The 27,455-nt window shown below is 38.0% G+C and overlaps 2 protein-coding genes across 4 annotated transcripts; one reads left to right on the top strand and one right to left on the bottom strand.

Moving 5' to 3' along the window:
* Positions 1 to 248: 248 nt before the first annotated feature.
* Positions 249 to 21,017, bottom strand: plb1 (phospholipase B1). The gene is made up of 44 exons (XM_079692275.1): positions 20,886 to 21,017; positions 14,859 to 15,027; positions 14,048 to 14,088; positions 13,891 to 13,954; positions 12,348 to 12,411; positions 12,192 to 12,226; positions 11,642 to 11,708; positions 11,489 to 11,537; positions 10,910 to 10,975; positions 10,748 to 10,813; positions 10,605 to 10,660; positions 10,369 to 10,438; positions 10,160 to 10,267; positions 9,948 to 10,001; positions 9,463 to 9,531; positions 9,232 to 9,318; positions 9,081 to 9,141; positions 8,938 to 8,996; positions 8,528 to 8,601; positions 8,396 to 8,439; positions 7,177 to 7,285; positions 7,043 to 7,094; positions 6,840 to 6,920; positions 6,362 to 6,427; positions 6,154 to 6,254; positions 5,999 to 6,080; positions 5,811 to 5,915; positions 5,611 to 5,706; positions 5,435 to 5,506; positions 5,257 to 5,334; positions 5,080 to 5,140; positions 4,933 to 4,991; positions 4,418 to 4,485; positions 4,281 to 4,324; positions 4,057 to 4,156; positions 3,906 to 3,957; positions 3,692 to 3,772; positions 2,767 to 2,832; positions 2,474 to 2,568; positions 2,150 to 2,231; positions 1,763 to 1,867; positions 1,533 to 1,628; positions 1,332 to 1,406; positions 249 to 1,196 (listed from the first exon to the last, which is right to left on the bottom strand). Exons 2-44 carry the CDS (start codon positions 14,917 to 14,919, stop codon positions 936 to 938), a joined length of 3,282 nt encoding a protein of 1,093 aa, XP_079548401.1. The 5' UTR covers positions 14,920 to 15,027; positions 20,886 to 21,017; the 3' UTR covers positions 249 to 935.
* On the top strand, positions 20,994 to 27,455 carry ypel5 (yippee-like 5). 3 transcript variants are annotated; one of them, XM_079692276.1, is made up of 3 exons: positions 20,994 to 21,133; positions 24,969 to 25,140; positions 25,245 to 27,455. In XM_079692276.1, exons 2-3 carry the CDS (start codon positions 25,000 to 25,002, stop codon positions 25,467 to 25,469), a joined length of 366 nt encoding a protein of 121 aa, XP_079548402.1. In that variant the 5' UTR covers positions 20,994 to 21,133; positions 24,969 to 24,999; the 3' UTR covers positions 25,470 to 27,455. The 3 variants fall into 3 exon arrangements, with proteins under 3 accessions (XP_079548402.1, XP_079548404.1, XP_079548403.1); XM_079692278.1 differs by lacking the exon at positions 20,994 to 21,133 and adding an exon at positions 22,178 to 22,252; XM_079692277.1 differs by lacking the exon at positions 20,994 to 21,133 and adding an exon at positions 22,303 to 22,504.

The following is a 27,455-nucleotide window of genomic DNA, read 5'->3' as shown; positions in this document are numbered from 1 at the left end:
ATGGGTTATTTGACCTTTGGTTATTATGACGACCATTACATGCAGGTTGATCTGTGATTCGAGCCAAGCAGAATCATTTCTGGATAGGTGGTTTATGTAACTTATGATACGTTCAGTATTTCCTCTGTATCTAATCATTTAAAAAAAATCATTTAGGTGTTATGGTGGGGATTTGCCAGACAGGCAACAATATGCCTGGACTTGTCCGACTGTGCAGATGTCATGCAAACAATCACGCTAGATTACAGTTTATATGAATGATTACAAATAATTTATTCAGATATATCAACAAACATTTAGAATTATTACAAGCGAAGACATTGAAATAAAAAAGAGGACATAACACATTTCATTGTATTTCCAAGTTAGTTATCATGCACATAATTGCCACATGTTGAATTCGTATTTACATCTGCTAAGATTGTGCTGCACAACTTTTATTTTAACATTCTGGTACATAATAATACATTTCCATTTTAAGTCAGGTCAAGTACATTTTTATAGAGCCCAACATTACAAATTGCACATTTACCTGAAGGGGCTTAACACTCTGTACAGCAAACAATACCATCGACCTCTCAACCCTTTTAATACAATTACATATATAACAGCAGTAATAAGTTAATGTGTAGCCAGTAATTTCACACTTTACTTTTGCATATGAAATCTATTTATTTAAATTAGTAGTCGTCGGTGGCTGCATTGTCTCATTAAGTCCATGCCTTGCACTTTAGTGGTGTTTGAATGCAGGACTTTTAATGAAGCATAATTTTGTCCAGACTGGTCTGCCTATACCACCTTTGCATCCACTAAGATTGTCTGTGGTTACAGGACAATATTTAACTTTTCTATTTAAAGCAGACATGGTTAACGGAAAAGTTGTTTGGTAGTTCCTTGACTCCTTGAATAGTCCAGTGCAAAGAAAAAAGTAGCATTTAAAACCCAGTGCCTTTCATCTCCACAGCTGTCATCTTCTTCTTGTTTCTCTTGTCTCTGCAGCAGAGCAGGAGCCAGGTGACAGCCCAGCCAATCAGAAGACCTGTAACAGCCAGCACAGCAGCAAGCCACACTGGCACGGTGTTTGTGCATTCAAACGGGGGTTGCAGGGCTGTGCTGTGAGCAGTGGGTGATGTGGTGGTGGTGGTGGTGGCTGGACTGGGCAAGCTGTTCACCTTTGTGAAGATGTAAGGATGCTCCTGGAACAGGAAAGGTCCTTTATTCACACCAATCACATCCACATTTATGAGCAATTCTTGCTTGTATGCACAAATTACACAGATATTTCAGAAGTGGGACATCAGTAGCACAATGAGACCTGCTTTTATTCTTACCTCAGTCGGGCACTTGATGTTATTTCTTGCATTTGTGAAATTGTTGTATGTCTGCTTTCTACCCACTGGCTCCAACTAGAGATACAACAGAGAACATATTTTCTCAGCACATGACTAACTTGAGATGTGGTCTTTTACACTTATTCACAACACTTCCACTGTCAAACAGTCAGCCATTAACTGTCCGCCTGCTGGACTCACCATGTTATTCCACAGAGATGAAGCCATGTCAGCATGTCCCCTCTCGCTGAAGTGGAAACAGTCCACAGAGAAGTAAGTGGTGTCAGGTTTGCCTTCCTGGAGAAGAAATAATACGATAGGTGTCAGTGGGAATGATGTGCTTTGAGGGGCAGGGCTTATTACAGTTATAAAGATCATGTATTTGTAAATGTAGAGTGCAGTAGAGGTTCAGGGGTACATGGAAGACTTACAGCATTCATAGGAATAATAGTGTTCTTAAAAAAGGGCTGCACAACCACAGCAAAGTCTTCTCTATCATCATAGCCCCCACCATACGCAACATTTTCTGTCTCAAACTGAAAGAAAGAACACACAAGTTAAAAGACTTCTGTACAAACAAATAAAGTCAATTTAGTCTAACTACTTAACATGAGTGGTCCCCTTCATCACATGTTATATATTGGACCATGATTGGCTTACAAACTAGTTGTGATGTTTTTTTTGTGAAGTTTTTCTCTCCGTCAGCAGATACATGTGAAACTATCCTGTTTGTGTAAAAACTCTTTCTGAGTGGAGGTGAGACTCTAACTAAATGCTGCTGGTCACAGATTTTGACCTCAGGGTTCCCGCTGGCTAACCTGTAGATCCCGATTGAAACGTTTTAATTCAGCCAGCTCTGGGGAATCCTCTGTTGTTTGCAAGAAGCATGGGCAGACCAACCTGAGGATCAAGGGTGGAAAATTAAACAGCGAATTTATAAAAGTGGTGTTACATTTGATATATTAATTGATTTGGTATGCTACATTATCATTGATTCAGAGATGAGGTATCCTTTTTAAAAACACATTTTTGCTGGATTGACTATACAGAAGTGGCTTTGATTCGAACGAGCAATCTGCCGTGGACTGAGTGCTCTTAATTCATGTTGAATTGATTGGGCATGAGTGGATCGATGAGCTTACGGTTGTAACACACTGCACCCAAGAGTATCCTTTTTGATCTTGCGAAGGCCTTCCATTTCTAGGATCTCCACGATGTTGACAATTATCTTGGGAACCTGGAAGGGCAAGAAAATATGAGCTTTATGCAGTTTCAAAGTGTAAAATTCATTCTTTTATCAATGCTGTCTTGAGGGAAGAGAATAAAATGTAAATCTGGGATGGAAAGCTGGATAATTCTTACAATATTCTGGACGGTTATTGTATTCTATGCATAATAAACAGACTTTTTTCGGTCGATAAGATAATTACTTTACCTCTTGGTAAAGCATATCCAAGTTTGTCTTCATATGAAGGCTGTAGTTCTGAAGTGACATAGTGGCCTGTAGTTTTGAGACAAAAGGAATAATGAAATTACACAAATCGCACACGGTTTTCTATTAATCCATAGTGAACACTTGTAGTTTAATGCCGACTTTTTCATGAACAAATCTTCTGTTCTGCTACCATAGACAAATAGAATAATGAGGGCAAAAAACAGGGGAAACTGGCCAAAAATGTAGCTAAAAAAGTGCATATAAACCAAAAAGAGCTGACGCCATGCAACATGTATAAGTGTACAAGCAACAATGAATCCTAAGCTGTCACTACCACAGCCTCAGAGCTCATCTTAAATTGATGCTGTCTTTTGATATTCTGCTTCAAAGCACAAACATTAAAAGAGAGAGTACCGTTACAGTGGAGCGCAACGGGAGTAATGGAGAGAGAGGAAAAAAGGGAAAATGGAGGCAAAATGATAAAGAAGAAAGAGAGAGGAGAAGAAGGAGGAGGGAGGGAGACAGGATGAACAGAGTCTGGGTGACCTCTGTGTTGTTTATGCCTCTTGGAGAACAAGGCCTGTCACTGTGCCTCGTGTGCTTGTTTAACGTAGACATAGGCCGAGATGGAGCAGGGAGGGAGGGTGTTTCGTGTGACAGAATGTGCTCATTGAAAAGAAACCATGTCTGCTCTCATCTTACTCTGACACAATAAAACAATTAGGGGAGGGCTGCTCACAAAGCTTGATTATTCTGCTCCAGTGCATGGTCCCATTTGGACAGTGATATCATGAGACGGCTCTACACAGGGCATCACACAACACTACGGGCTGTTTGACCACTGTGCTGCGGCAGGAGATACTTTTAACTGAGGGGAGTGCTTTGAAAATATCATTTCCGATGACGACTTCTCAGAGCAACTCACCCGGTCATTGCAGTACTGACACAGGTCATTGCCTCCGATGAAGAGGGTCACCAGCTTCCAGTCATTCTCAAAATCCACCGTCTATTTTTGTCCGAATGAGGGTTAGAAAGAAATAGAGATGGAGCAAAGATAATGTTTTGTCTTTGCACAATATAAGTTTTGTTTACAAAACAGTGCATGCATTTGCATTGTGCGTAATGTAGGTTAAACTCACTGTGTCATTCTTCATGGTGTCGATCAGCTTCCTGATTTGCCCTGGGATTCCCCTACATGACATTATTCATGAGTGCACAAATACTTATAACATAACACATGAAAGGGAGGCATTCAAACCGGATAACAGATCAAAGAAATGTATAACTCACGCTATTTTGGCCCCTGATACGGCCATGTTGAAGGCAGTCTGCCATTTCCCTACTCCCTTTGAAAATCCTTTGATTTTAGGATTGAATTTCTTAAGTATATCTGATGTAAGAATAGAAGGAATTAAAGCAAAAGAGAAAATGTTTTGTTACAGTCCGAATCTGCCATCTAGTGGAGTTAATATGAATTATTTGACAACACAGAACAGATAAGGCTTGGGACTTACTGGGTAATGTTGTGACAGTCTCAAGTGTTTTGTCTCCTCCAATGCTTTAAAACAAAAAACATCAGATATATTAAAATGCAAATCACAACACAGTGTAAGTACAGATGTGTGTTTATAGTTTGTTTGCAGTCGTTCACCTCCATGACACCCCAGTGTACTCAGTTCTTAGCTGGAGAATATTCTTTGCCTTTGCACCAAAAGCGGTCTACAAAACAATATTTGTTAGATATATTTCTGACACATTCAATAAATATAACTTTATGGACTTCCAGAAACAGAAACTAAATATGACAACCTGGATTTGCAGAAATGATGCACAAATCAATAAATGACTAAAATAACATAGGATAAAAACATTAAGTTGATTTTATAACTTATACAAACAAATCCATTTCATAATTTGTCTAAATAAATAGTGCCCTGTTACAATTAATGGTATGCTAGTACATACTCCTCTTTTTTCTCCACTTTTTTAAAACAGAAAGGTGTTTAACACAAAGAAGATAAGAGAAAGCCTGAAATTAAAGTGGCAGAGACAAAACATATAAATAAGAATTAAGTATATCAAGTCAAGACTAAGACACAATCCAAAGTGCTGTAATAAAGACCTTTTGATCACACAAAATCTAAAACATACTTGGTACAAACGTACCGTTAAAGAGTCTCCCAAAGCAGCCACTATTTTGATGTCAGCTGGTCGTATCCTGTGAGCTAAAAAATCAACATTAGCATAATTTACATATCATAGCACAACATTATTATTTCCTTTATTGCAATGAGATACACAGTAACTGCTTACCTGAAGTGGGCACGGAGTTGGATGGAGCTGTGTTAACACAGGAAAAGTCCCTGCCCCAGTTCTAAATGACACAGAGACATGCTGGGATTTATACTCTGTTACTTGGCATCAGGCATTAATAATAATTACTTGCTATTCTAAAGTTGTGCTGTATGAAAAACACAAGCTGTGACTTACTTTAATAGGAGCAGGGGTGGGGGGAGGGCCTGGATAGGTGTAGTTGCTGTTGACAGCAGTCCTAAAAAATGGGTTGGTCTGATAAAGATATAATAAAAACACATTAAGAAACAAACTGATAAGAAATAAGAGCATATACTGTAATGTGTAGTTTTTGATCATTTGATGGCTCAGTTACCTCAGAGGGACACTTCAGATCAATGGCAGCGGACAAGTCTTGTCTAAAGGTCTTGTTGCCCACTGGCTCTAACTAGAGATAGGGAAAGTCAGTGATTTATTTTGGATCATAATGAGAGAAATATCCACATATGCCAAAATATGAATGTAAAGAATGTATTTTAATTAAACAAATACCATGTTGTTCCAAAGACCCTTAGCCATGAGAGTGTGAGCTCTCTGGCTGAAATGAAAACAATCGGGGGAGAAGTATGAGCGGTCAGGACGCCCATCCTATTCAAAAAGAAGAGACAGGAGAGAAGTAATTCAGAAATAAATAAAATAAAAGTATATTTAGTAAAATGTAATAGGTATATTTAATGTTTCAGGTATGTTACCTCCAACTTAGGCAGGTTCAGCTCTCTTAGGAAAGGCTGCAGCACCACAGTGAAGTTGTCGTGTGTGTCATACTGACCGGAGTCTATGAGCTCTCTCATGGAAAGCTGGTTGGAAAGAAATGGAAATGGATTGTAAAAGCTTTCAGTACTTAAGAATATGGTTACAAAATAAACCCTTTGTCTTTTACCTGGTAGGCCTCATTGAACTCATTGACTTTCTTGAGTTCAGAGGATCCATCTTTAGGACTCAGTATGCACGGGCAGAGTATACTGAAAGATAAACATCAACACTGTTAAAGAATGACTTGGTCAGTGTTCTTCCTCACATAAAAAAAACCCTTACCTTGCAAGCCAGGTGGGACAGCCCAAAGATTTATCTTTGTGAAGATCACGCAATGGTACAATGTTTAACAGCTCTATCAGATTGACGATGGCACGAGGCACCTGGATGACGCAGAGCACATTTGTAAGGGGTGCGTGTTTGGATTATTACTTTGAAATTGCTGACATTCAGTGAGGTTGTTTGTTTGTGCAACAAGAAGAAAACCTACTTCTTTATGGAGAATGTCCAGAGCTTGTCTAATACGACTGATGACATTGCTGGGTGAGAAAAAAAGCTGTGGAAGAACACAAGATCCAAAACATGAAGTTGATCCTGTGCAAATAATAAGACCATTTTTTGGCAATAAATTCATCGTTTGAGTCAGTAGGTAATTTTTTGCAAGCATTTATGTTCTGGTTCAGATCCTAAATATGCCCTTCATTATGTTGTTTGATTGTTAATCCAACAAAATGTGCAATTTGAATACGTATCATTCAGCACTGAGGAGAATTTCATTGACTAAATTTTTTTTATCAATCATAAATAAATAGCTTATAATGTTTTGGATTATTGTGGCTAGATATGTTATATGCCTTGAACAACAGATCCTAAATCTTTATTTTTCAGATAATTTAAGACAGTTCAATGATCCCAAGAAAACAAGCAAAGCATAATGCCAACTTTTTCAATAAAAAAGTTTTGCTCACGCTGTCTTTGCAGAAGTCGCATAGGTCATTGCCACCAATAAACATGGTGATCACTTTCCAGTCGTTATGGAAATCAATACCCTGTTAAAGAGATAAGAGTTAAATGTTTTGGTAATGTGGTAATTGAGAACATAAAACTGAAACAAAGGTTACTTGAAACCATATCTGCATGTGTGTGTTACTGTAGTTTATCAATGTCTTACCGGATCATTTTTCATTTTGTCCACTAGGACGCGCACCTGTTGCACCATGTCACTGAAAATAAAAAGGTTGGATAGTAAAAGTGAAATTTTGTTTTTACTGATGTGACCTGCTAAAACTTAAAATGATGACACACCTACTCTTGGCTCCTGCCATTGCCTGGTTGAGGAAGGCTGTCGGAGAGTTTTCATCACCTTCTCCCTCTGAGAAGCCGGTCAGGTTGGAGTTAAACTCCCTCAGGATGTCTGCAGAGCAAAGACACAGGAAATTCCGACAAAATGAAATGGAAACATTACTACACATGAAATTGCACGTCCTGTATTCTGTAGTAGATATAAGGTTGTTAAATATTATAATAAATGTAATGAAAACATTTTTGTTTATACTAAACAGCATAATCAGCGTAGAACTGGCCATAACGGTACTATTTAACACAATCTCAAAGTTCCCAACCGCGATAATAAGTCACGTGAACTTCAACATGATATTTGTGTAAAACGATTTTAATTCATCATTATGTTCCACTTTTTATTGTATTTCTATAGATTTATTTAAAAGTGACCTATCATGTAAAATGCACTTTTGTACATCTTTTATACATGAATATGTGTCCCCGGTGTTCCAGGGAACTCACCAAGTGTCAGAAAACACAACCCTCTCTATTTTCCTCCATACCCAAATCTCTAAAAAAGGGGCTGCAACGGATCTCACAGACTGATCCAGATTTGAACACTTCTGTGATGTCACAGAAGTGGCGCTACGGCTATTGGGCCAACTTCACCAATCAGGAGGAGACAGCTATGGACATTGCCGTTGGAAAGCGCTGGAGACGCTGTAGTACATATGCCAGGCCTGTAGATGGTGCTGTTCTCACAGAATCAGCCCATGCAAAGACAGTGTTAAATTGAGCGAAATGAGGAATGGCTAAAATGCATGATCTGTTTTGTATTTTGAAAAATAAAAAGTATAAATATGCCTTATATAGGTATGGTCCTACACTATATTATTCAAATATAGCATCATAGGTCCACTTTAAATAAGAAATGTACAGCATCTCTAATACATTTAATTGAATTATTTTTTAACATCTATTGAATATTTGGTATCTTAATATTGATAACCAAAGACATCCTTTAATGTATTGTTTATTATGGTCATGATCTGCCTTACAGTAAAACTGAATTCTATAATGATGGTGATAAGACACCATAACAATAGACATTATCGAGCACAATGCTTCAATTAGATAATGATGGACCTCACATAGAGATAAACCTTAAGGGAGCAGTTTTACATTATTTATTTTCAGGCTGATATTACAATTTAAAAAACAAATAAAAAAGAGACAAACATACTTGGCAGGGTGGTCACAGTGGTAATGTTTCCATCACCACCAATGCTGAAATTTAAGAAAACAGCATGTTAGCTTCAAATGGACAAGTATTTTTCCACAAATGTGAACAAATGAGTAATTTAGCTTATCTTACCTCCATGAAAGTCCTCTGTACTCAGTCATCACTAACAGAAGGTTGTCTGTCTTTGCGCCCACACCATTGGCTGCCTGCAAAAAACATCCGATGTGAGATTGAGTATAACCAGAGGAAATATTTGTGCAACCATGACTGCAGCTGTGGGGGTATCTAAGACTATATGCAAATATCTTTAAATAGTTTTAAAGTTATAATTTGGGCACCATGTCTTTTCATTTAGCCTTATTATCGACTCCTATCGTAAGTGTTTTATACGTTGGTGATTGTGTTTGAATGTTCGCAAACATCCACACAACACATAACATCTCCATTACATATACTGTATACTCTTATTCCATATTCATATTTATTGGAATACTGTTCTCAGATATACTTTTAAGGGAAAGAAGGAGGAAGGAGACACTCACTGTAAGAGAGTCGCCTAATGCTGCCACCACCTTGATATCTCCAGGTCTGAGTTCATGAACTAAAAAGAGGATAAAGGGTTTGGATTGAAGCACATTTACAGAAATACATTAGCAAAATAAAAGCTAAGAAATGTGTTTTTTACCTGAAGTGGGTGTGGTGGGAGATGAACTGCGGTCTGTGCAAGGTATCTTTGTCCCCATAACCTGCAAACACACATTACTCTCAAATAAGAATGAAGAAGAATGAATGCATCTTTCTACAGTGTAGTTGTGAGGCTGAGTTGAAGGACTTACAGGATCTATAAGTGTAGAAGATTTGCTGTAAACTTTGCCCTCTGTCTCAGTAGGGGAATTGGTCTGTGTCCGCAGGAAAGGTTGTTGCTGGGATAAAGGTGAAAAACAAGTTATAACCTTAACATCAGATTTAAAATCTTGATATCGATCATATCTTTAGTACTGAATGATGCTGCAACACATTTTGTGAAGCAATTCCTTGTTGCGGTGTTATGGGATGACATGACGCACCTGGGTAGGGCAAGGAATAGTAAAGATGCTTGTGTCCATGACCTCTGCCTCACCTGTGGAAGGCTGAAGCTGCAGGAGGAAACATCATGATTGGTTCATATCTTTTGGTTTAAGTGGGGCCATTTCTGAGCAGCCAATAGCCATGCAGCCTTTAACAGCACTGCTAAGACAATTCTGAATATTGATGTATTAGCTCCAGGCTAGGATAAGATTATATCATCAAGTTCATCTTTACATCTTTTATCTAATCTCTTCTCAGAGTTATACAATTTCACAGTAATCACTCCTCGATCTCACTTCTGCTTTGAGAGATTAGGATGACTCTCTGCTGTTAGCTCATTTTACAACAAAGACTCAGGGTCAATTCCAATGTCAGGATAACATCAGTGTTTTAAGCATGTTGTTTTGTCAATACACTCTACATGTGCTTGTTTTTCAGGACTTTGACTCATATATTCATTATAATAATGAATAACTAAACTTACCAGGTTAGTCCACAGCTGAATAGCTAATTGGTTTGATTCAGAAACTGTTTTCTCCTACAAAGAAAAACATGAACATGTTATGCTAGTTAGACATTAGCCATTTCAAGAGTATTTATGCATTGTTCCAGGAAGGAAGGCTGAACTGTTACCATTTTTTAGTACAAAATGATTCATTTTAAATGGTGTCTGAAAATATATCGTTTTTCACTTACAGATTCTGAGATAGGTTCAAGGATGACTGGTGTAGACTGCAGCACGGCGGTGAAGTCTTCCCTTTTATTGTGCCACTTTGGATTTTCCAAAACATGACCTAGAGAGTCCTGTCACCAAAATACAAAAAGAGTGAAAAGGAGTTAGTAGCTGAATATGACTCAGATGCCACAAGCACAGTATAGGTATTATTTATTTACATGGATTTTACCTGAAGTCTTTTCAAAAGAGTTGCTTTGTGTAGTCTCTGGTTTATGCTTTCATCGCTCATACACTCACAACTGCCAGAAAATAAAAATAAAACACATGACTGCCACTTGTCTTTTAAAAACACATCATGTTAGACTATGTGCATGTAAATAAAGGATTCTATTACTTCAAAATGTCAAGTAAATGTAGTTTAGGTATTTTGCTAGATTTGTATTAACTAAAATGTAAAACACTTACTTGTCCTGCGGATGATTTGTGCTCAAGACGACAACATGAACTAAAGTGTGATATAACTGTAAACATACACATATCATATTAGTTTTTTTTCCATTCAATCTATGCATGGCAAAACTCTATTGAACAAAAGGTAGGTGATATACCCTTTTCTCCAACAACTGGAGAGCTGCTTTTACTTCCTGCACAACAGCTTTAACATCTGCAGCCACCTGAAACAGAGAGAAACAGCATTACACTCTTAAGGTCCTTTAATAACTTTTATCATTTATAATCAAACATGATTTTTTTGTTGTGAGGAATCTTACATGTGGTGAACAGGCACACAGGGAATCTGCCGGGACAAACAGCAGCACAAGATTCCAATCAGTCACCTGCAAAGACATAAGGAAGAGAAAACTGAAGAAACTGCATCCACTTTGAGAAGTGGGTAAAAGGTGGTATGTTTCATGTTGAGGGTCATCGAGACCTACAATCTAGCAGATCTGACACTGGCTAATCAGGCAGAGCAGACTCTGGACAAATCTGCTGTTTGGTCAAACCCTCATTTAAAACATAAGATTATTGGTATTCATCTAACCTGACTTCACATTTCTGGGCCAGTGGGAGTAGTTAAAGAACCCAGAGAATGTTCTTCAATTAAAAAAAACATTTCCTTAATTTTTCTGTCACTGCCATGACTTTATATTTGTTTTAAAGGTGTTATATGAACAATTTGGTGAAGCTTCAGCCAGGTGAGGTTAGCTTAGCTGAGCCTAGAGTAACGGAGAAAGAGCAGGTCTGGCTTCCTCCAAAAGCAACAATCTGCCTACCAGGGCTTATAGAGGAAATACAGGTTGTAAACTTTAACAAGTTGTTACCATTGTTATGATAGGGTTAATGTGTACCTGATTTGAAAGGGATAGAGACAGTTCCTCAGCTTCCTCCAACAAGTTTCTGCAACACACACACTCGCATATAACACACCTGCAGTACAATTCTTACAAAGCATGTATGTGTGCTACTGCTTTTGTGTGAGTGTATTAGTGTGTATATGTTACCTGGGCTGCTGTGAGGTCTGCTCCACATGTTGTGTGATAAGTTCAGGGTTAAACATGGACAGCAGCTCTATTCAACACACAAAGACACAAGCTTATAACTACAGCAAGTACAATTCCTTACGATAAATACGTACAGTGCAACATGTACACTATGTTGCAACTGCTGTTGTGAAAAAGGAAGTAAGTGAAAGCATCCATTCATGTCCGTTAACATTTTGCTCATTATTATGTGAAATGAAGGTCAACGACCTGTCTTTATGGCCTCATCCCTTATCAATGAAGATAAACTATGCCTTATTGTCTGACATTTGCTGAGTCATGGTCCTTGAACAAAGTGATGGTCTGACATCAAAATATAAAGGACATCTGTAGAAAAACGATGTATGATGTATTCAAAGCTCTTATCTCCCCTGGATAGATTACATACAGCAGGAATTATGTTTAAAACCATTGTCACATTCTTGGTATTCTAGATCAATATTTATTTTGAGATAGTAAATAACTATATAAGTGGTGATTACGGCATGTGGTGGAAGGTTTAAAGACTTACCAGCGACTCTCTTGACCACTCGGGATGCTTCATCACTAGTGATAAAAAAGACACAACACCATATTGAGAGACACAACACATAACACATAAGCTTCTGCTCAGGAAGCCACATTACTAAAGTAAGGTATTCCGATAAATATATAATTGGAATTATACCTGTGTGAGATTGGAGTTCCCAAGACATAAACAGCTGAGATATCACCCGGTCTGAGAGTATGAACTGATGGAGAGGAAGCAGGAAGGGGTGAAGAAGCATTGTCACTAGGGATGTAACGATATACCGAATATCGCGGTATCGCGGTAAATAAATTTCCCAATACCGTCGTGAGACTGACAAAATCTACCGCGATTTTTAAAAAATAATAATTTTTAAAAAAAATATTTTTTTTTTTAAACACTTTTTTTTTTTTAAACCTTTATTTAACCAGGTGGTCCCATTGAGATCATCGATCTCTTTTTCAAGAGAGACCTGTCCAACATGGCAGCAAGTAGGTTACAACATGAAAATAAAACAACAGATAACACAAAAGGACATCGTATTACAGGGCCAGATTTACACACCTAGAGACATTGACAAGTACCAACCATATAGTTATATCTCGCCATGTCAATAAGCCTGGCGTTAGACTTTTTCGCTGTCCGTCATTTCGACAGACAGGATCGTAAAATATCCGTCATAATCCCTTATTACCCGTCGGGTCTGAACAGTTCACGATAGAGCATGCTCGTGAACTGTCAACGGGGGGGGGGGGGGGCGGTGTTATGCCGTGTGTGCATGCACCTCGCGGGACGCGCACAGCGTGAAGCAAAACCTCCCAGACATGTATTGATCTGTACGGCAAAGTACGGTTTGGGAACTATATCATTTCCTTTTGGAGGGCATGCATAACACGGCATAACACCAGAGCCTCGCTGCGGGGAAACGTTGGCGCTGTTCCGAGTTTGTTCTAATCTGTCAAAATGACAGACTGCTTTCAGATTTTTCCGTCATTGTTAAATAAAATATTCGGTTAACGCGACCACTGGTGTCCCAGCAACATCAGTACCAAGCGAGAGAGTTGTTTCCAGAGCAGGGGATATTGTAAATGCCCAAACACCCCAGCTTATAAATACCTGGAAATGTGGACATTCTCATATTCCTAAAAACCTGTCTGATGATGCTGAGTGAGTGACTAGTGAGTTTGAGTTGAGTTACTTGAAAAACTAAAGTGAAACTTGATTTATTTTATTGCAGGGTCTGATTATTAAATGTCCTTGTTTATTTGTGAGATGCAGTGGCATAAAGAAAATGCTTACTTTGTTGGGTAGTACCAGTAGGTACAAAAACACTGGTTTTCTTGTTCCAGTCTGTTACTGTCACTTTGTTTTTGACACTTTAAAATACTGCTATCCTACAAAAAGGCTGTAAAAATCAGATTTATTATGTAATAAAGAAATATTTTCCGAATAAAAAAATGTTTTATTGAAAAAAAAAAATTATGATTTTTTTTTTCTTCCATTTATTATTCAATATCGCGATAAATACCGTACCGTGGACTTGTTATCGCGATATTATCGTACCGTGAGTTTTTGGTATCGTTACATCCCTAATTGTCACAGAACAAAACAAGATGATGATGTTAAGTTAATATGTCATAGAAAGCGATCACATTCTAGTCAGATTGATATGATTATTGATATTGATTGCAAAGCGCATTACCTGAAGAGGATGGGGATAAGGGGTCGGGTGTTGGTGAGCAGAGTAGCTGCATATATGTTTTTGCCTGTAGCAGAGGGAAAAAAAACGTTAGACTGATCATTGATAGAGTATCAGGACATTTCCTAGATTACAAAAACATAAAAATGTCATACTCTACCTGCTCTGTTGATAGGTCATTTTTACGATCATTGACAGCACCTAGATTATGTAATAAGGAAACAAAACCTTTTTTTTACTAAATTCTTAAGATAACAAAATACAAGAACTCACAATTACAGTTTCACTTAAAAACAGTTAATTTTTCGAAAAAAGTGGATAATTTTCAAGGGTTAACAGGTAATAAAAAAATGCTAAATGTATAGTAATAAATCGTAATTATCTTTTTTACTTTGTAATACAGCATCTTTTTTAACATTGGGAAGTATCTAAAAATAATATTTTGTATGAAATCATGGCAGAAACTACCTTTCCTTTTAAGTGTATCATGATTGATTCGATCATAGAGGTCAGTACTAATTCATGATGACTGCATTCAATGTACTTTTTATTTTTATTTTACTAAGCATACTTATCTAATTTTTTCACATTAACACTTGCATTTCATATGAACTAGAATGGATTTGGTAACATTTTATTTAATCTGTGCATATCACCATGTAATCCTTCAGAAAGCTCTAACTTTGTTAAACATGAAGAAAGCCAGTAGTTTGTAGATATCACCTACTTTCACCCCTATTGTGGCAAATGGCCTGTTAATGTTGAACTAGGGTAGAAAATGCATCCAATAACAGTGCCTCTATGTTCACAACTATCCTTTACAAATTGCAGACTGGCTATTCAATAACCAAATCATTCTGATTTCATCCCATGACGGTGCAAGCTTTCAAGGTCTGTGGCAGCAACTCATATTTCAATGTATACACTTTATAAAATAGTTAAATTAAATAAAAACACATCCTGTACTTTACCTGTAAACTGAATGCAGGATCCAACAAGGGCCGCAAGAATCAGGAGTGCAGATCCAGTCATGATGAGGAGAGACACTGAGCTCCTTTCACACTGAGGAGTTTGTGTAATGCCCTCCTCTTTTCACCCTCAGTCTCAGGGACAGAATGACTGTAAAAGAGTGTTGTATACCTGAAAAAGGGGTGGAGATGGAAAAGAGTTCCCAAGAGGACAACGTTTCAGAAAGGAAAAGAAGGCCCTTCTTGTGGGAAATGAAGAAAAATAATTTCTTCTCACACTCTTTTACTGTCGATCATATCTTCCTCTTATCAGCTAATCTGGATGACAATCAACCACATTACATTAAGTCGTATTCTCACTATCTCAAGCAGCAGTTTTCTTATACATCTAAGTCATTTCTGCATGTTTACAACTGATAAAATATAAGATGTCAGGAAGATGATAAGCTATATGGCTCTGACCATGATGCTAAATCCTCAATTCATCTTTATATCATATTTTTAATGGATGAAAACGACTTATCAAAGTCTGGAGCTACGCCACCATTTCAAGGAACAGGGGGCGTTTATAGACCCAGCGAAAGTAACTAGTGATTGCTCGAGGAAAATCACATTTCTGGTTCATAATAAAACTCATTGTGGTGTAAATGCTCAAACAATCATAAATGTTATTCCTCTTAGTCAAAGTTTATTATATAGCTTGTAAAAAGAACAAACGTCATTAATAATATTGACAGAACCATGAAAATAATAAGGATAATGTGCCAGTGTGCATTTTCATTTTAAATCCGTTTTAAGATGTTGCTCTTGCTCTATTCATGCCAGTGCTGCACATTCATAAAACATTAAGCAAACTGTGAGGATAAATGTAATTTCATAAATTTCAGCAAGTTTTATAGATACAGTATATGTTAACAACCAGCAATTTAGAGTGAAACTGGACATGTTCAGTTTTGGAGACGTGACTTGATAAGAAGAATAGATAGCTAAATACTTTATGAGTTTGTACTTAGATTGGATCTGCAGATAGCCTTACCCTTGGAGTCAAGGGAGCGTAAAAAAACATGTCATCTTGGTGTTGGGAAGTTATCAGATTCCTATCAAGCACAAGAACATTGTTAAAAGTTATGTGTTGCTTAATAAATCAAGATAAATGTTAGCATCAACATGCCTTGGCGTTCAAAAAGACTTTGTCTACATCTTGTACACAATATTTGAGCACTAACTTTTATTTATTTTTTTATTTATTTTACCTTTATTTAACCAGGATAGGTCTCATTGAGAATACAAATCTCTTTTTCAAGAGAGTCCTGGCCCAAGAATGGTAACAGCACAGTTTCAGACAGTTTTAAAGTTACAAAAAATTAAAAAGCACACAATCACAACAGTCATACACCAAGTTTAGCCAAAGCATTTACAGACACAGCGGCCTGCTTCAAGGTCAGTTAAAGTTGCTTTGAGTGTTTATAATGAGACCAGCTCTCTGAGTTTCAGCTCAGTTTGAAGCAGGTTCCAAGCTTGAGGGGCAGCGTAACTGAAAGCTCTTTTCTCAAGTTCAGTACGGACCTTTGGTAGAGTTAAAAGGAAAAAGTTCTCGGAGCGAAGCCGATAGGATCCTGTACATTTTCTATTTATGTACATCCTTAGATAAGGGGGTAGAGCACCAAGAATAGCCTTATATATAAGGATGTGCCAATGTTTCAGTCTACGCGTGGTCAGGGAAGACCATCCAACACGAGTGTATAGATTGCAGTGGTGCGTCAAGGATCTGAGGTTTGTGATGAATCTCAGTGCACCGTGGTAGACGGTGTCCAGCGAGTGAAGGCACTGAGAAGATGCATTCATATAAACCACATCTCCATAATCCAGCCCAGACAGAAAGGTTGCAGACACTAGTCTCTTTTTGGCCTTATAGGAAAAACAAGACTTGTTTCTAAAGAAAAACCTAATTTTATTCTTAATTTTTTTCAAGAGTTCCACAATGTGTGGTTTAAAAGAATTGTCAATTATAATTCCAAGATACTTATACTGCAACACAGATTCAATCTCCGTCCCCTGCAAGGTGGTGATAGGAGGAAGGTTCAAGACCTTGGGTTTTGCTTTCGAGAACATCATTAGCTTTGTCTTGGCAGCATTTAAAACAAGTTTCAAATCCCACATGTTGGATTGTACAATGTTAAAAGCATTCTGGAGCTGACAAAGAGCCTGCTTCAGGGTGGACGCAGAAGAATAAATAACTGTATCATCAGCATAAAAATGCAAATTTGCATTCAAAACATTGTTATTAAGACTGTTAATGTAAATAATAAATAACAATGGTCCTAAAACAGATCCCTGTGGCTCACCCTTGGATACCAGAAGAGATGTTGAAGTTAAGCCTTCTGCCCGCACACACTTTGATCTGCATGAAAGATAGTTCTCGAGCCAACAGACAGCCTTACCTGAAAGACCGATACTAACAAGTCTTTGTAACAGTAAGGCATGATCCACTGTGTCAAAAGCCTTTGACAAGTCAATAAAAAGTGCTGCGCAGTGCTCTCTATTGTCTAAGAAGTAAATAAGATCATTTACTACTTTTAAGGCAGCTGTTGTAGTGCTGTGTTTTTTCCTAAAACCAGATTGAAACTCAGATAAAATATTATTTATTGATAAAAACTCCTTCAGTTAAAAATTGACCAGTGATTCCAGTACTTTATTTAAAACACATAATTTGGAGATGGGTCTGTATTGTTTAGGTGAGTGAGGTCACCCCCTTTTAACAGTGGGAGAACAAAAGCAGATTTCCAAATAAGGGGAATTTCGTTTGTCTCCAAGGACAGATTAAAAAGATAAGCCAAGGGCAAAGCTATAAAATCAGCTGCTAACTTTAAAAAGTACGGCTCCAGGTTGTCAGGACCTGCTGATTTTCTTGGTTCCAAACTTTTCAGGGCTTTATGCACCTCTGAGACTGTTACTGGAATAAAATTAAATGGTTCACCCTCCCAGATACCACCGTCAGAGCGATCAGTGGCTCCTTGAGCTATGTTCTGCGAGGTAAACAGAGAACCAGAAGCAATAAAATGTTCATTAAAACAACCAAGCATTTCTGCCTTATCAGAGATTTGAACAGAGTCCTCCTTCACAATGTAATGTGGAAGCTCGATAACATGTTTGTTTCCAGCTAATGATTTAACAGTTTTCCAGAATTTAAGGGGATTATTTAGGTTGTCTGAAGTTTCAGTTAGGAGATGATCCGCTTTGGCATTTCTGATTTTAACGGTAAATGCATTTCGCAGCTGTCTGAAGAGCAGCCAATGTGACAAACTATTATCTGATGGTGAAGTAAACCAATTATTTTACGTTGTCCTCAATGAAAAAAGTGTGTTGTTACTGACTGAATATAAAAAGAACATCCAGTTGAACATGAAATAATTAAACTAAATTCAAAACCATTTCTTAACTAAATCAAACCAATTATTTTTACATCGTCTCAAATATAAAATGTAAGTTGTCAGAATCTGAAATGTATAGCAATTCTAATTTTAAAATGTTATGATTATATTGCATTGAATGACAAATAACTAATTATTTTAGAGCACAATTATTTGAATGAAAAACAAGTAGTTCACACAACCAGCTTTGGCCTCTGAGGCAGCCATTACCTGATCTTAAGCAGACATATAAGTACCACAGGTGCGGCATGTGCACAAGTTAATAAAGCACAAGAGAGAGTGAATACACATACTATACAGAGATGCTGTATGAGAAACCAATGTGAGTTTGGAAAATTGCACGTATAAATCTATTCTAGTAGACCTCAACAATGGAATTATGATCAGTAGAAATGGCCATGACATGGGACCTTTAAAGACAAACAGAACAGCTGTTTTAAATCCACAGCTTCACACAACAGACGAAATTATTTATCTTTAAATATGAGGGGATTTTTTCACCAGCAAACAAGTTTGTTTAGACATTCATTCGTCAGTAAACCAGTTCGTTTAGATATTCATTCATCAGTTTGTTTACATATTCATTCATCAGTAAACCAGTTAGGAAAATATGTTTCCTATAACCGTTTTAATACATTTTCCCTCTACAAATATACCATGAGTTATTAATTAACATTATTCATATCGAAGTAACTATCAGCTGAATATCTTTCGGTTTTAATGACTTTAATGCTGACATAAGCGGCCGCTTAGGGCCCCGCAGCCACTAAGGGCCCCCTAGAAACAACAAAAAAAAAAAGCAAAAAAAAAGATTTCCTTTTTTTTTATCTCAGTACACCGTTTTTTATCTCAGTACACCGTCGCCGTGATAAGTATGTTTAATTAATGTTGTTAATATCCCTAGATTGCCTACTCTCAAAGTCATGTATTATATAATTGAGTCAATCATATAATACATTAACCATGCTTTACCTGAACCTCATAATGACACTAGAGAGGACGGCAGGAATGTAATTAATTTCCCGTGTTCAATGAATGCAACAGAGGCAAGGCACCAGACCAACCAAAAATAAACTGTCAGTCTCAGACTCAGAGTTTTTGAAGATGGACATAAGAACATTTGTTCTTAAAAAATATGACAATTATCAAGTGGTGGTTCACACAACAACCCCAGAGCCAGCACTTGAGCCAGGATAAATTACAGCTACGTTGACATTACTTTGAATCGCGGGGGTAAGCTAAACCGTTAGCAAGTAGCTATAGCTAGCCAGATATATTAAATAAACACTTTGTCAAACAATCTAAATGTAATGTTTTTTAGTGTTACCTGGTGATTTCAAAGAAAGCTCTCTGGGAAATGTTGACTTACTGTTCGACATGAAGCTAGAAGCTACCTTACAGTACACAGTTGATCCTGAGTCCTGTCAGTTAAAGTGTTTCATTGTTAGCTTAGCTAAGCATCAACCTAGCACTGAAATATATGGATGTTATGTGACAGTATTTCTGAGAAAAAGTCAGCTGAAATGGTGGCATAGTTGCCACTGCTTTACGTGTCGACAGCATGTTTGAACGTATTTGCAGCAGTAAATGTGGCTGTTTGGCCACTGACGTTGCCATAACAACGCCTGAATGTAAATGTGCAACCTCTTTTTGTGACAGATTTTTGCATGAAATTATAATTCTTCTGAATGATATTCCTATTGACAGCTAGTTTCTATGTGAACATTATGAGATGGACAGCCAGAGAGAATAAATGAAAAACAGTTATGAAATACTATATGACAAAACAAGAATACAGTTTAAAAGGGTTGTGATTTGTAAAATATCCATAAAGAAAAATCTGTTTACAGTTCTGCTTCTTAATGTTGCTCTTAAAGTGCACCTGATTGACGCTTTTAACTTCAATATTTAAAAAAAAATCTTCCCGGGGAGCATGCCCCCGGACCCCCCTAGAGGAGGTGAGGACCCCCCTAGAGGATGTTAGGTCCACGGTGTTTACATGCTTATTTATAAAATATGTGTGCTTATGCTAACATCATAAGACAAAAGATGGTTCCTTGTTGTGTGAAGTGAGAACGCGCTAGAGTAAGGGGGGCCCCCAAGCCAAAGCTCGCTTAGGGCCCCCAAAAGTCTAGGGCCGGCCCTGAGAGTATCCTACACAGTAAGCCTACTGGATTTAGTGACATGCCACATCTGCCTTTTTCAACACAACTCTGCATGTCTTTCCTCACAGGATCCAGCCAGCAGGCTACTTGCTGAAGATGTTATTGTTAAGTGGCCTTTTTCACAGCAGATATTACACTTCTCATAGTAGGAAGGTCACAGTGTTACCAATTACGTTAACAATGTCTCAGGTTGATAGTGTCACAGTAAGACATAATATGTGTAAGCTGTTTGCTTCGATATACGAATTTGATGCCAATGATTTAGTAGGCTACCTTTAGTTAAATACAATTTCGAATGCTTGAGTTTAACTAGTTGGACAGTATTTACCACTGTGGTATTGCTACTTTCATTGAAGCAACATACCTACGGGAAGGGAGACTGTTAACTGAAAGATAATTACAGTGAATTTACATTTTGTTTAGTGCTCATTCACCTAAAGCAGGTTTCCCTCATGGTTTCCCTCCGCTCTGCTGACATCTTGTGGCGCAGCCTCAGCACAGGGCGCTACGTCATCACCGGATGTTGACACCAGATGAAGCGCAGAGAGGAACAGCTGAAAAAGAACAACAAAGCCGCGACGACGACGGCAAAAACAGCAGATAAGCGTCTGAAATACACTTAAAACATCGGTGACATCCTATCTGGTGGGGACATTGTGTGCCTCTTAAACAACTTGTAAAGGTAGGAATCCGTAATTTGGAAATAAGCAGAGATATACGTGTTGTTGTTCATCTTGTTCCTAGTTTGCCGTTGATACGGCTGTTAGCTGGACTGCTAACGTATCGTTAGCTTTATTTGACTTGGTAATCACTACGATACCGTTCAGATAATGTGCCAAGACCTCGGAAGAAACTAGCAGACTTTTTCCCTTTTGTGAGTGAGTCGAAATTAGTTATTTTTTGAGAACAGTTTATTTATTTGTATTCTTGATGATGGCTTTTATTTTTAGCACCATTCAAAGCTCAGCTGCCATCTACAGCCAGCAGTCCTCATGACAGAGGAGTCAGGAACAAAAAGTTCCTGTTGAGATCTGTCAGAGGCTCAACAAAGAGCTAACGATAGTACGGCAAGGGTGGTTAACTAAAACAAATAAAACATATATATTTTAGGAAAATACCTTGAGCTCATGATGTTTTTATTTATTTGAAAAACAGTCAACTTTAACGTTATATTTTTGTTGGTTACTTTTCTAAGTTTCCTTATGTTGCCTTTTATACCGTTTTTTGGTGCATTTTTCACATATATCTTTCAGGAGAAAGACAATTACAAAAACATTCATAATGAAATATTTTAACTTAAGTAAATGAATATTGCTAGGGTAAGTGGTATGAATCAAATCTTCTCAAAACATGCTATTTGATTTATTTTTCTGATAAATATTTCAATATAATTCATTTTCAGGAAAGTATTTTTAAAACATTGTTAAACAGAAGTTTTCAAACTAGTTGGTTTGGATCGTCAGGTGCTTATGTACAGTGTTCCCGCGGGGTCTTAAAAAGTCTTAAATATGACCAAAAAAATAAGAAAGGTCTTAAATATGATTTAGAAGGTCTTAAAAATGATAGGATTTGAAAGGTACTTCTTTGTTGCGATCGCGTCTAAATGTGTTTTGGGGAAAATGTCCGGGCTGCAAAGTAACCAGGACGGTAATAGCCTTTCAGTTCGCCCCAACAATTTGTATTGAATTAAATCAACATGGAACCAGTAATCATTAACTTTGTTTCCCCCGGCCCCTTATTGGAGAACACCCAGCTAGTAACTTAGCAACCAAGCTTCAGCTAGCGGCAGTTAGAAACTCAGGTATCTTCAAATCTACTTACTAATAAATATGGGGAAGTGTCAGTTCAACCGTATTTGGTTGGAAAATATCGAATTTAGTGCTTGGTTGAAACCAGTGGAGGCCGGGGGACGTGTTTGAAGCCCGCTGCATCTTTTGCAAAATAAATTGGCGTTTGGTTTGCTAATGTAGCGTTAGCTAGTTTAGCAGCTCCTGCAACAACACCGGGGGACCTCCGGGCGACGTTTGGGTCTACGTCAACCCTAAAAGCGGAGGTGCTGTAGACGCTAAATACAGTAGCTAAACACCAATCATACAACAGCAACGATGAAAGATTGTAGCCAAAGCAGCAGAGCTCTGAATATAGCAGGTCACCCTTGAAAAAGAGATCTTTTGATCTCAAGGGGCTTTCACCTGGTTAAATAAAGGCTACAAACAAACAATAGGCGCTTTCACACCGCAGTACTTTTCCCACAAAGGTTCATGAGAACTTAGTTTATCAGAACTCTTTAGTTCTGATCGCGTTCACACCGGAATAAGTCCCTGGGGGGTGGATTAGGCAAATGAAGCCGCTGACGTCACTTCTTCTTGTTCTGCTTTGGGTTTACTGGCAGGCCGCAAACAACTTCACGGCGTATACTGCCGCCCAAAATCCCCGGCCGGAAGTCCCCGGAGTAAATCGCCAGAACGCCGACACCTCCTCATCTCCACCGCTCCCATGTTTTAGTTTGTGTTGCCATAAATTAGTCTCTCTGCGTTTCTGCGCTGGGCTAATGCTAATAATGCTAATGCGAGGATAATAAAATGGTGGCTTCACAACACTTTTTTTGAGTTTTACGGGGCGTGGTTTGCAATCCGCCCAGCCAATCAGAAATATAGCTCTTTTCTCACATGAGAGTCCCTACTCTCTAGCAGGGACGGAAAAGGGGGTAACAAGGTTCTCATTAATTAATTTTTGTTCCGGATCTTTTTGGTGTGAACGCGACATTTCGGAACTATATCGGATCTAAAGTGGGAAAAGTACTCCGGTGTGATCGCGGCTATTAGCTCTTTTCACCCTCTCACACACAAACACACACACACACACACACACACACACACACACACACACACACACACACACACACACACACACACACACACACACACACACACACACACTAGGGCTGCTCGATTATGGCAAAAATCATAATCACGATTATTTTTGGTCAATAATTGATATCACGATTATTAAATACGATTATTCATTGACTTTGAAAACATCAATTTATTGAACTTTAAAACCTAATGTGTATAATTTGAACAGTATCTTTTTAACTGTTGATTACCCTGAACGTATAATTCAACTGAAGAACCAATACAAAAATTAATTAAATAAATGAGACCTTTAAATAAATAATATCAAAATAATAAATACCAATAAACAAGATCAACAAATATTTTTGGAGGGCACTTCCACAAGCTACTAAACATATATAAATATGATAAATAAAAATAAATTAGACTAAAATGAATTAGATCAAATATGTTCTAGTGCACTGTCACAACCTAGCAAAGCTAAATAATAGTTTTTTTCGATTATGATGTTTTCGTAATTGTGGCAGGCCAAAATTAAAACATGATTAATTGCTCAGCCCTAACACACATACACACTTTTGGCTAACACAGTTCTGTACTGTTATGCTGTTATGTTCAGTCATTGTTCTTATGTTGAACATGAATACATTTACTTTGTAAGTAATTATGGGATGTATTTCTTCTTTCATAGCAATTTTCCTTCATACTTTCTTGCCGTGAAATAGGTCTTAAATTCTATTCAAAGTGGTCTTAAATAGGTCTTTAAAAGTCTTAAATTTGAGTTGGCGATACCTGCAGGAACCCTGTATGTAGTGCTGTTTAGGACCAACACACACTACACATTGATTTGATAGAATCTCTGAATCAACTACTTTCGTCATAACCCACCAGCAGACACACTTGAAATTCAGTCAACGCATTGTGTGGCAATTTACAAAAGGTAGTCTGATTTGTAGGTTTACAAGGCTTAAGTAAAAGCCTCACAAGCTTGTAAGAAAGACTTAGTACATCTACATCCCATAGCCTAACTCAGTGGTTCCCAACCTGGGGGGCCAAAGATCGCAAGGGGGGCGCCAGGCCTCAGATGATTTGAGGCCAAATATATAATATATATAATAATATATATATATATTTTTTTTTTTACATATAATTGTCAAGCAATACATGATTGTCACTATAAAATATAAAAAATAATTGATTAATTCATTTGAATAACAATTCAAGTTAGTAGCTATTAAAGGCATAAAAAGACTTTCTTTAATAGAAATGTTTCTTCTGCCTGTAAAGTGTCCAAACCGGACTTTTCTGGATAAGCGCATTTTTAAACATAGTCATTGTCCATGCCGGTTTCAGTTGGATTATTTGTCACAGTTGCTCCGATCAGATCGGTCTCCTCCATTTTGTAGATTATTTACGACTTTTGAATCCACATAAACTTGGGAAAAAAGGTTGGGAACCACTGGCCTAACTGATCATTCATTTACATCAGTGCCCACAATTGCCACACACACCCAGCTACTGTATGTTGTAGGAGTAACTACCACATTATAAACAGTGTTGACAAACCTCTTTGAGCTCACCTTTTGCTTTTAGGGTATTGTATTATGTGTTACTGCCTATTGTGTTTTATTTAAAGTACATTTTCTCTTGCTATTATTTTAGCTTCACTTCAGTAACTCCAAGAGAATTCACGATGGGGCGCATCTTCCTGGACCACATTGGCGGCACCCGCCTCTTCTCCTGTGCCAACTGTGACACCATCCTGACCAACAGGTCTGAGCTCATCTCAACACGCTTCACAGGAGCCACAGGCAGAGCTTTCCTCTTCAACAAGGTACAGAAACATCATTGATAAAAGTCCAATGCTCATGAAACAGCGTAAGCAGACCCAGTATATAGTTCCCTCCTATAATTCATGGTTGTTTCTTAACTCAACAGGTGGTGAACCTCCAGTACAGCGAGGTGCAGGACAGAGTGATGCTAACCGGCAGACACATGGTGAGGGACGTCAGCTGCAAGAACTGCAACAGCAAGCTGGGTTGGATCTATGAGTTTGCTACTGAGGACAGTCAGCGGTACAAGGAGGGTCGTGTCATCCTGGAGAGGGCGCTGGTTAGGGAGAGCGAGGGCTTTGAGGAGCACGTACCCTCAGACAACTCATGAGCCCCCTTGTGTGAGGATTTCACTCCCATGCCCTCCTATCCCTCTCCTGTAATCCCTTTGCCTCTGCGCTGTGCACCATCACCTGCAGACTTAATGGTCAGAGAAGTTTTGGCTTCAACCCCTCCCTGTCTCTGGCTTCCACATTAGAACTATTGCTGATTCGAAGATTGGATTGCTGGCTCTTCTCCTGCTAAATAGGCTTTCCCAAAAATACTTCCTGAATAACGTCTGACAGGACACCAACCCCAAAACAGCTGGGCACACAAATATATAGTCACTTGATGCACAGAAAATCACTGCCTCACATGCTCCACACATTTTCAATCTGTATGGTAGTTCAAAACATGCATGATAACACACATGGTAAGTCTCACAGAAAACATCTCCTAGTTGTTTTGTTTATTTGGACTTCTGGAGGCTGTAGAGCTGAGTATGTTCACCATCCACTCAGCGGTGTTCAATGAACCGATGGAGGTGTCTCTACATATTGCTTCTGTGGGGCTTGTGCTTCTGTGTTGTGACCTTTTGTCTCAATGTATTTGTCACTGGTGAGCACTGAATGCAATTAAGTTCATGATAGTTGTTATTTCTACATCAGTCACCTTTTTATTAGCTAGTCGTTAAATAAATGTTAATGTTTAATTATATGTTCATGTTCGAATTATACCGTAAGGATCGCACAGACTGATGTCATTTTTAGGTATTCATTGTGTGGTTATAATAGACGTTTTTAGTTTTCTTTTAGATCTGGCTCTCATGATGTACATAAATCTTGATTGACATTGACTTGACGTTAACACAACGTGGCTTTAAGGTTACAGTTCATAACTGGAGATGACCTCATGAATAGCAGACAATCATTTAATTGATCCTGCAATTTAATTTAGTTTTGCCATTCTCCATCTGTTACCATTTGCCTGTGTGGTGTGACGAGCAACATGTCACTTTGGAGACTTATGAGGAGTGTGCACCCTGCAGCCATGTGTCTTCAGTGTGACAGAGGAGGGATGTGTCTGAGACATGATGGAGACATCCTCTGGCTGCCTGCCGGAGTAAGGACAGGATTTCAAGAGGATTGGTCATGCAAGCGTTTGAAAGTAGACAACACAGGGAGACAATGTGAGACTTAAAGACAGCCTCTGGCAAATAACAAACAGCAGACAGTCTCTTCTCAGTGAATATGTTGCTGGAAAATGTTAAATCAAGCCTGGGTGTGACTAATCCTTTTATTTACACAGTTGACGCTAATTCTGTCTCCTAGAGTTGAACTACTTTCAGGATAGTGACCCCTCTTCTTTTTATAATCCTAGGCTGAGGGCATATTTGGTCATAAGATGACTTGTTTCTTACACACAGGGCAAGTTTCAATAGAGTTTTAGTCAAAGTTAAGCTTTGGTCCTCTGACTATGCCAGAGCCTACATTTTATATTGTCCGTTCCCTGCAATTCAAATGTCAAATTGTAAAAAACAACCAAAATAAAATTTGTTATCTCCATGACATTTGAGGTTGGGTTGTAGCACAGCATCATGGCCCCGGTGTGACATTGTGCCATTTCAGTGTGCATGCCTGCAGGCGTCACCGGAATGCTCCAGCTTTCACCAACCGCGTTGTTATTGTCGCCTTTTCAAGGTCGAAGAAGACGGGGCGAGTGGTCATTTCTACAAAAACATCACACAATCCTTATCCGCAAATTCAATGCAGTGTATAGTCAATTGCTGTGACAGAATATTATTTTTTTGGTGTTCACTTTTACCATTTTATTGATAGTGAATTTTTTATTTGCTTTATGATTATTATTTTATTGACATTTATCTTAATGTATATTTTCTATATTGGAGATTTTCATGTATGGCGTTTGGAAGGGTTTTCTTTGATGTTATTTCTAAATAAACATTTAGTCTTGCTGGGTAAACAAATGTGTCTTTGCTTGTTTCGTAGTTTATAACATATTTTTATTAAAAAGAATAGACTGAGATAATTATCAA

The sequence above is a fragment of the Notothenia rossii genome (assembly GCF_949606895.1).
Source record: "Notothenia rossii genome assembly, chromosome: 7".
Lineage (NCBI taxonomy): Eukaryota > Metazoa > Chordata > Actinopteri > Perciformes > Nototheniidae > Notothenia > Notothenia rossii.
The sequence above is the reverse complement of the archived record's forward strand: the minus strand, read 5'-3'. Positions and strand labels throughout refer to the sequence as shown.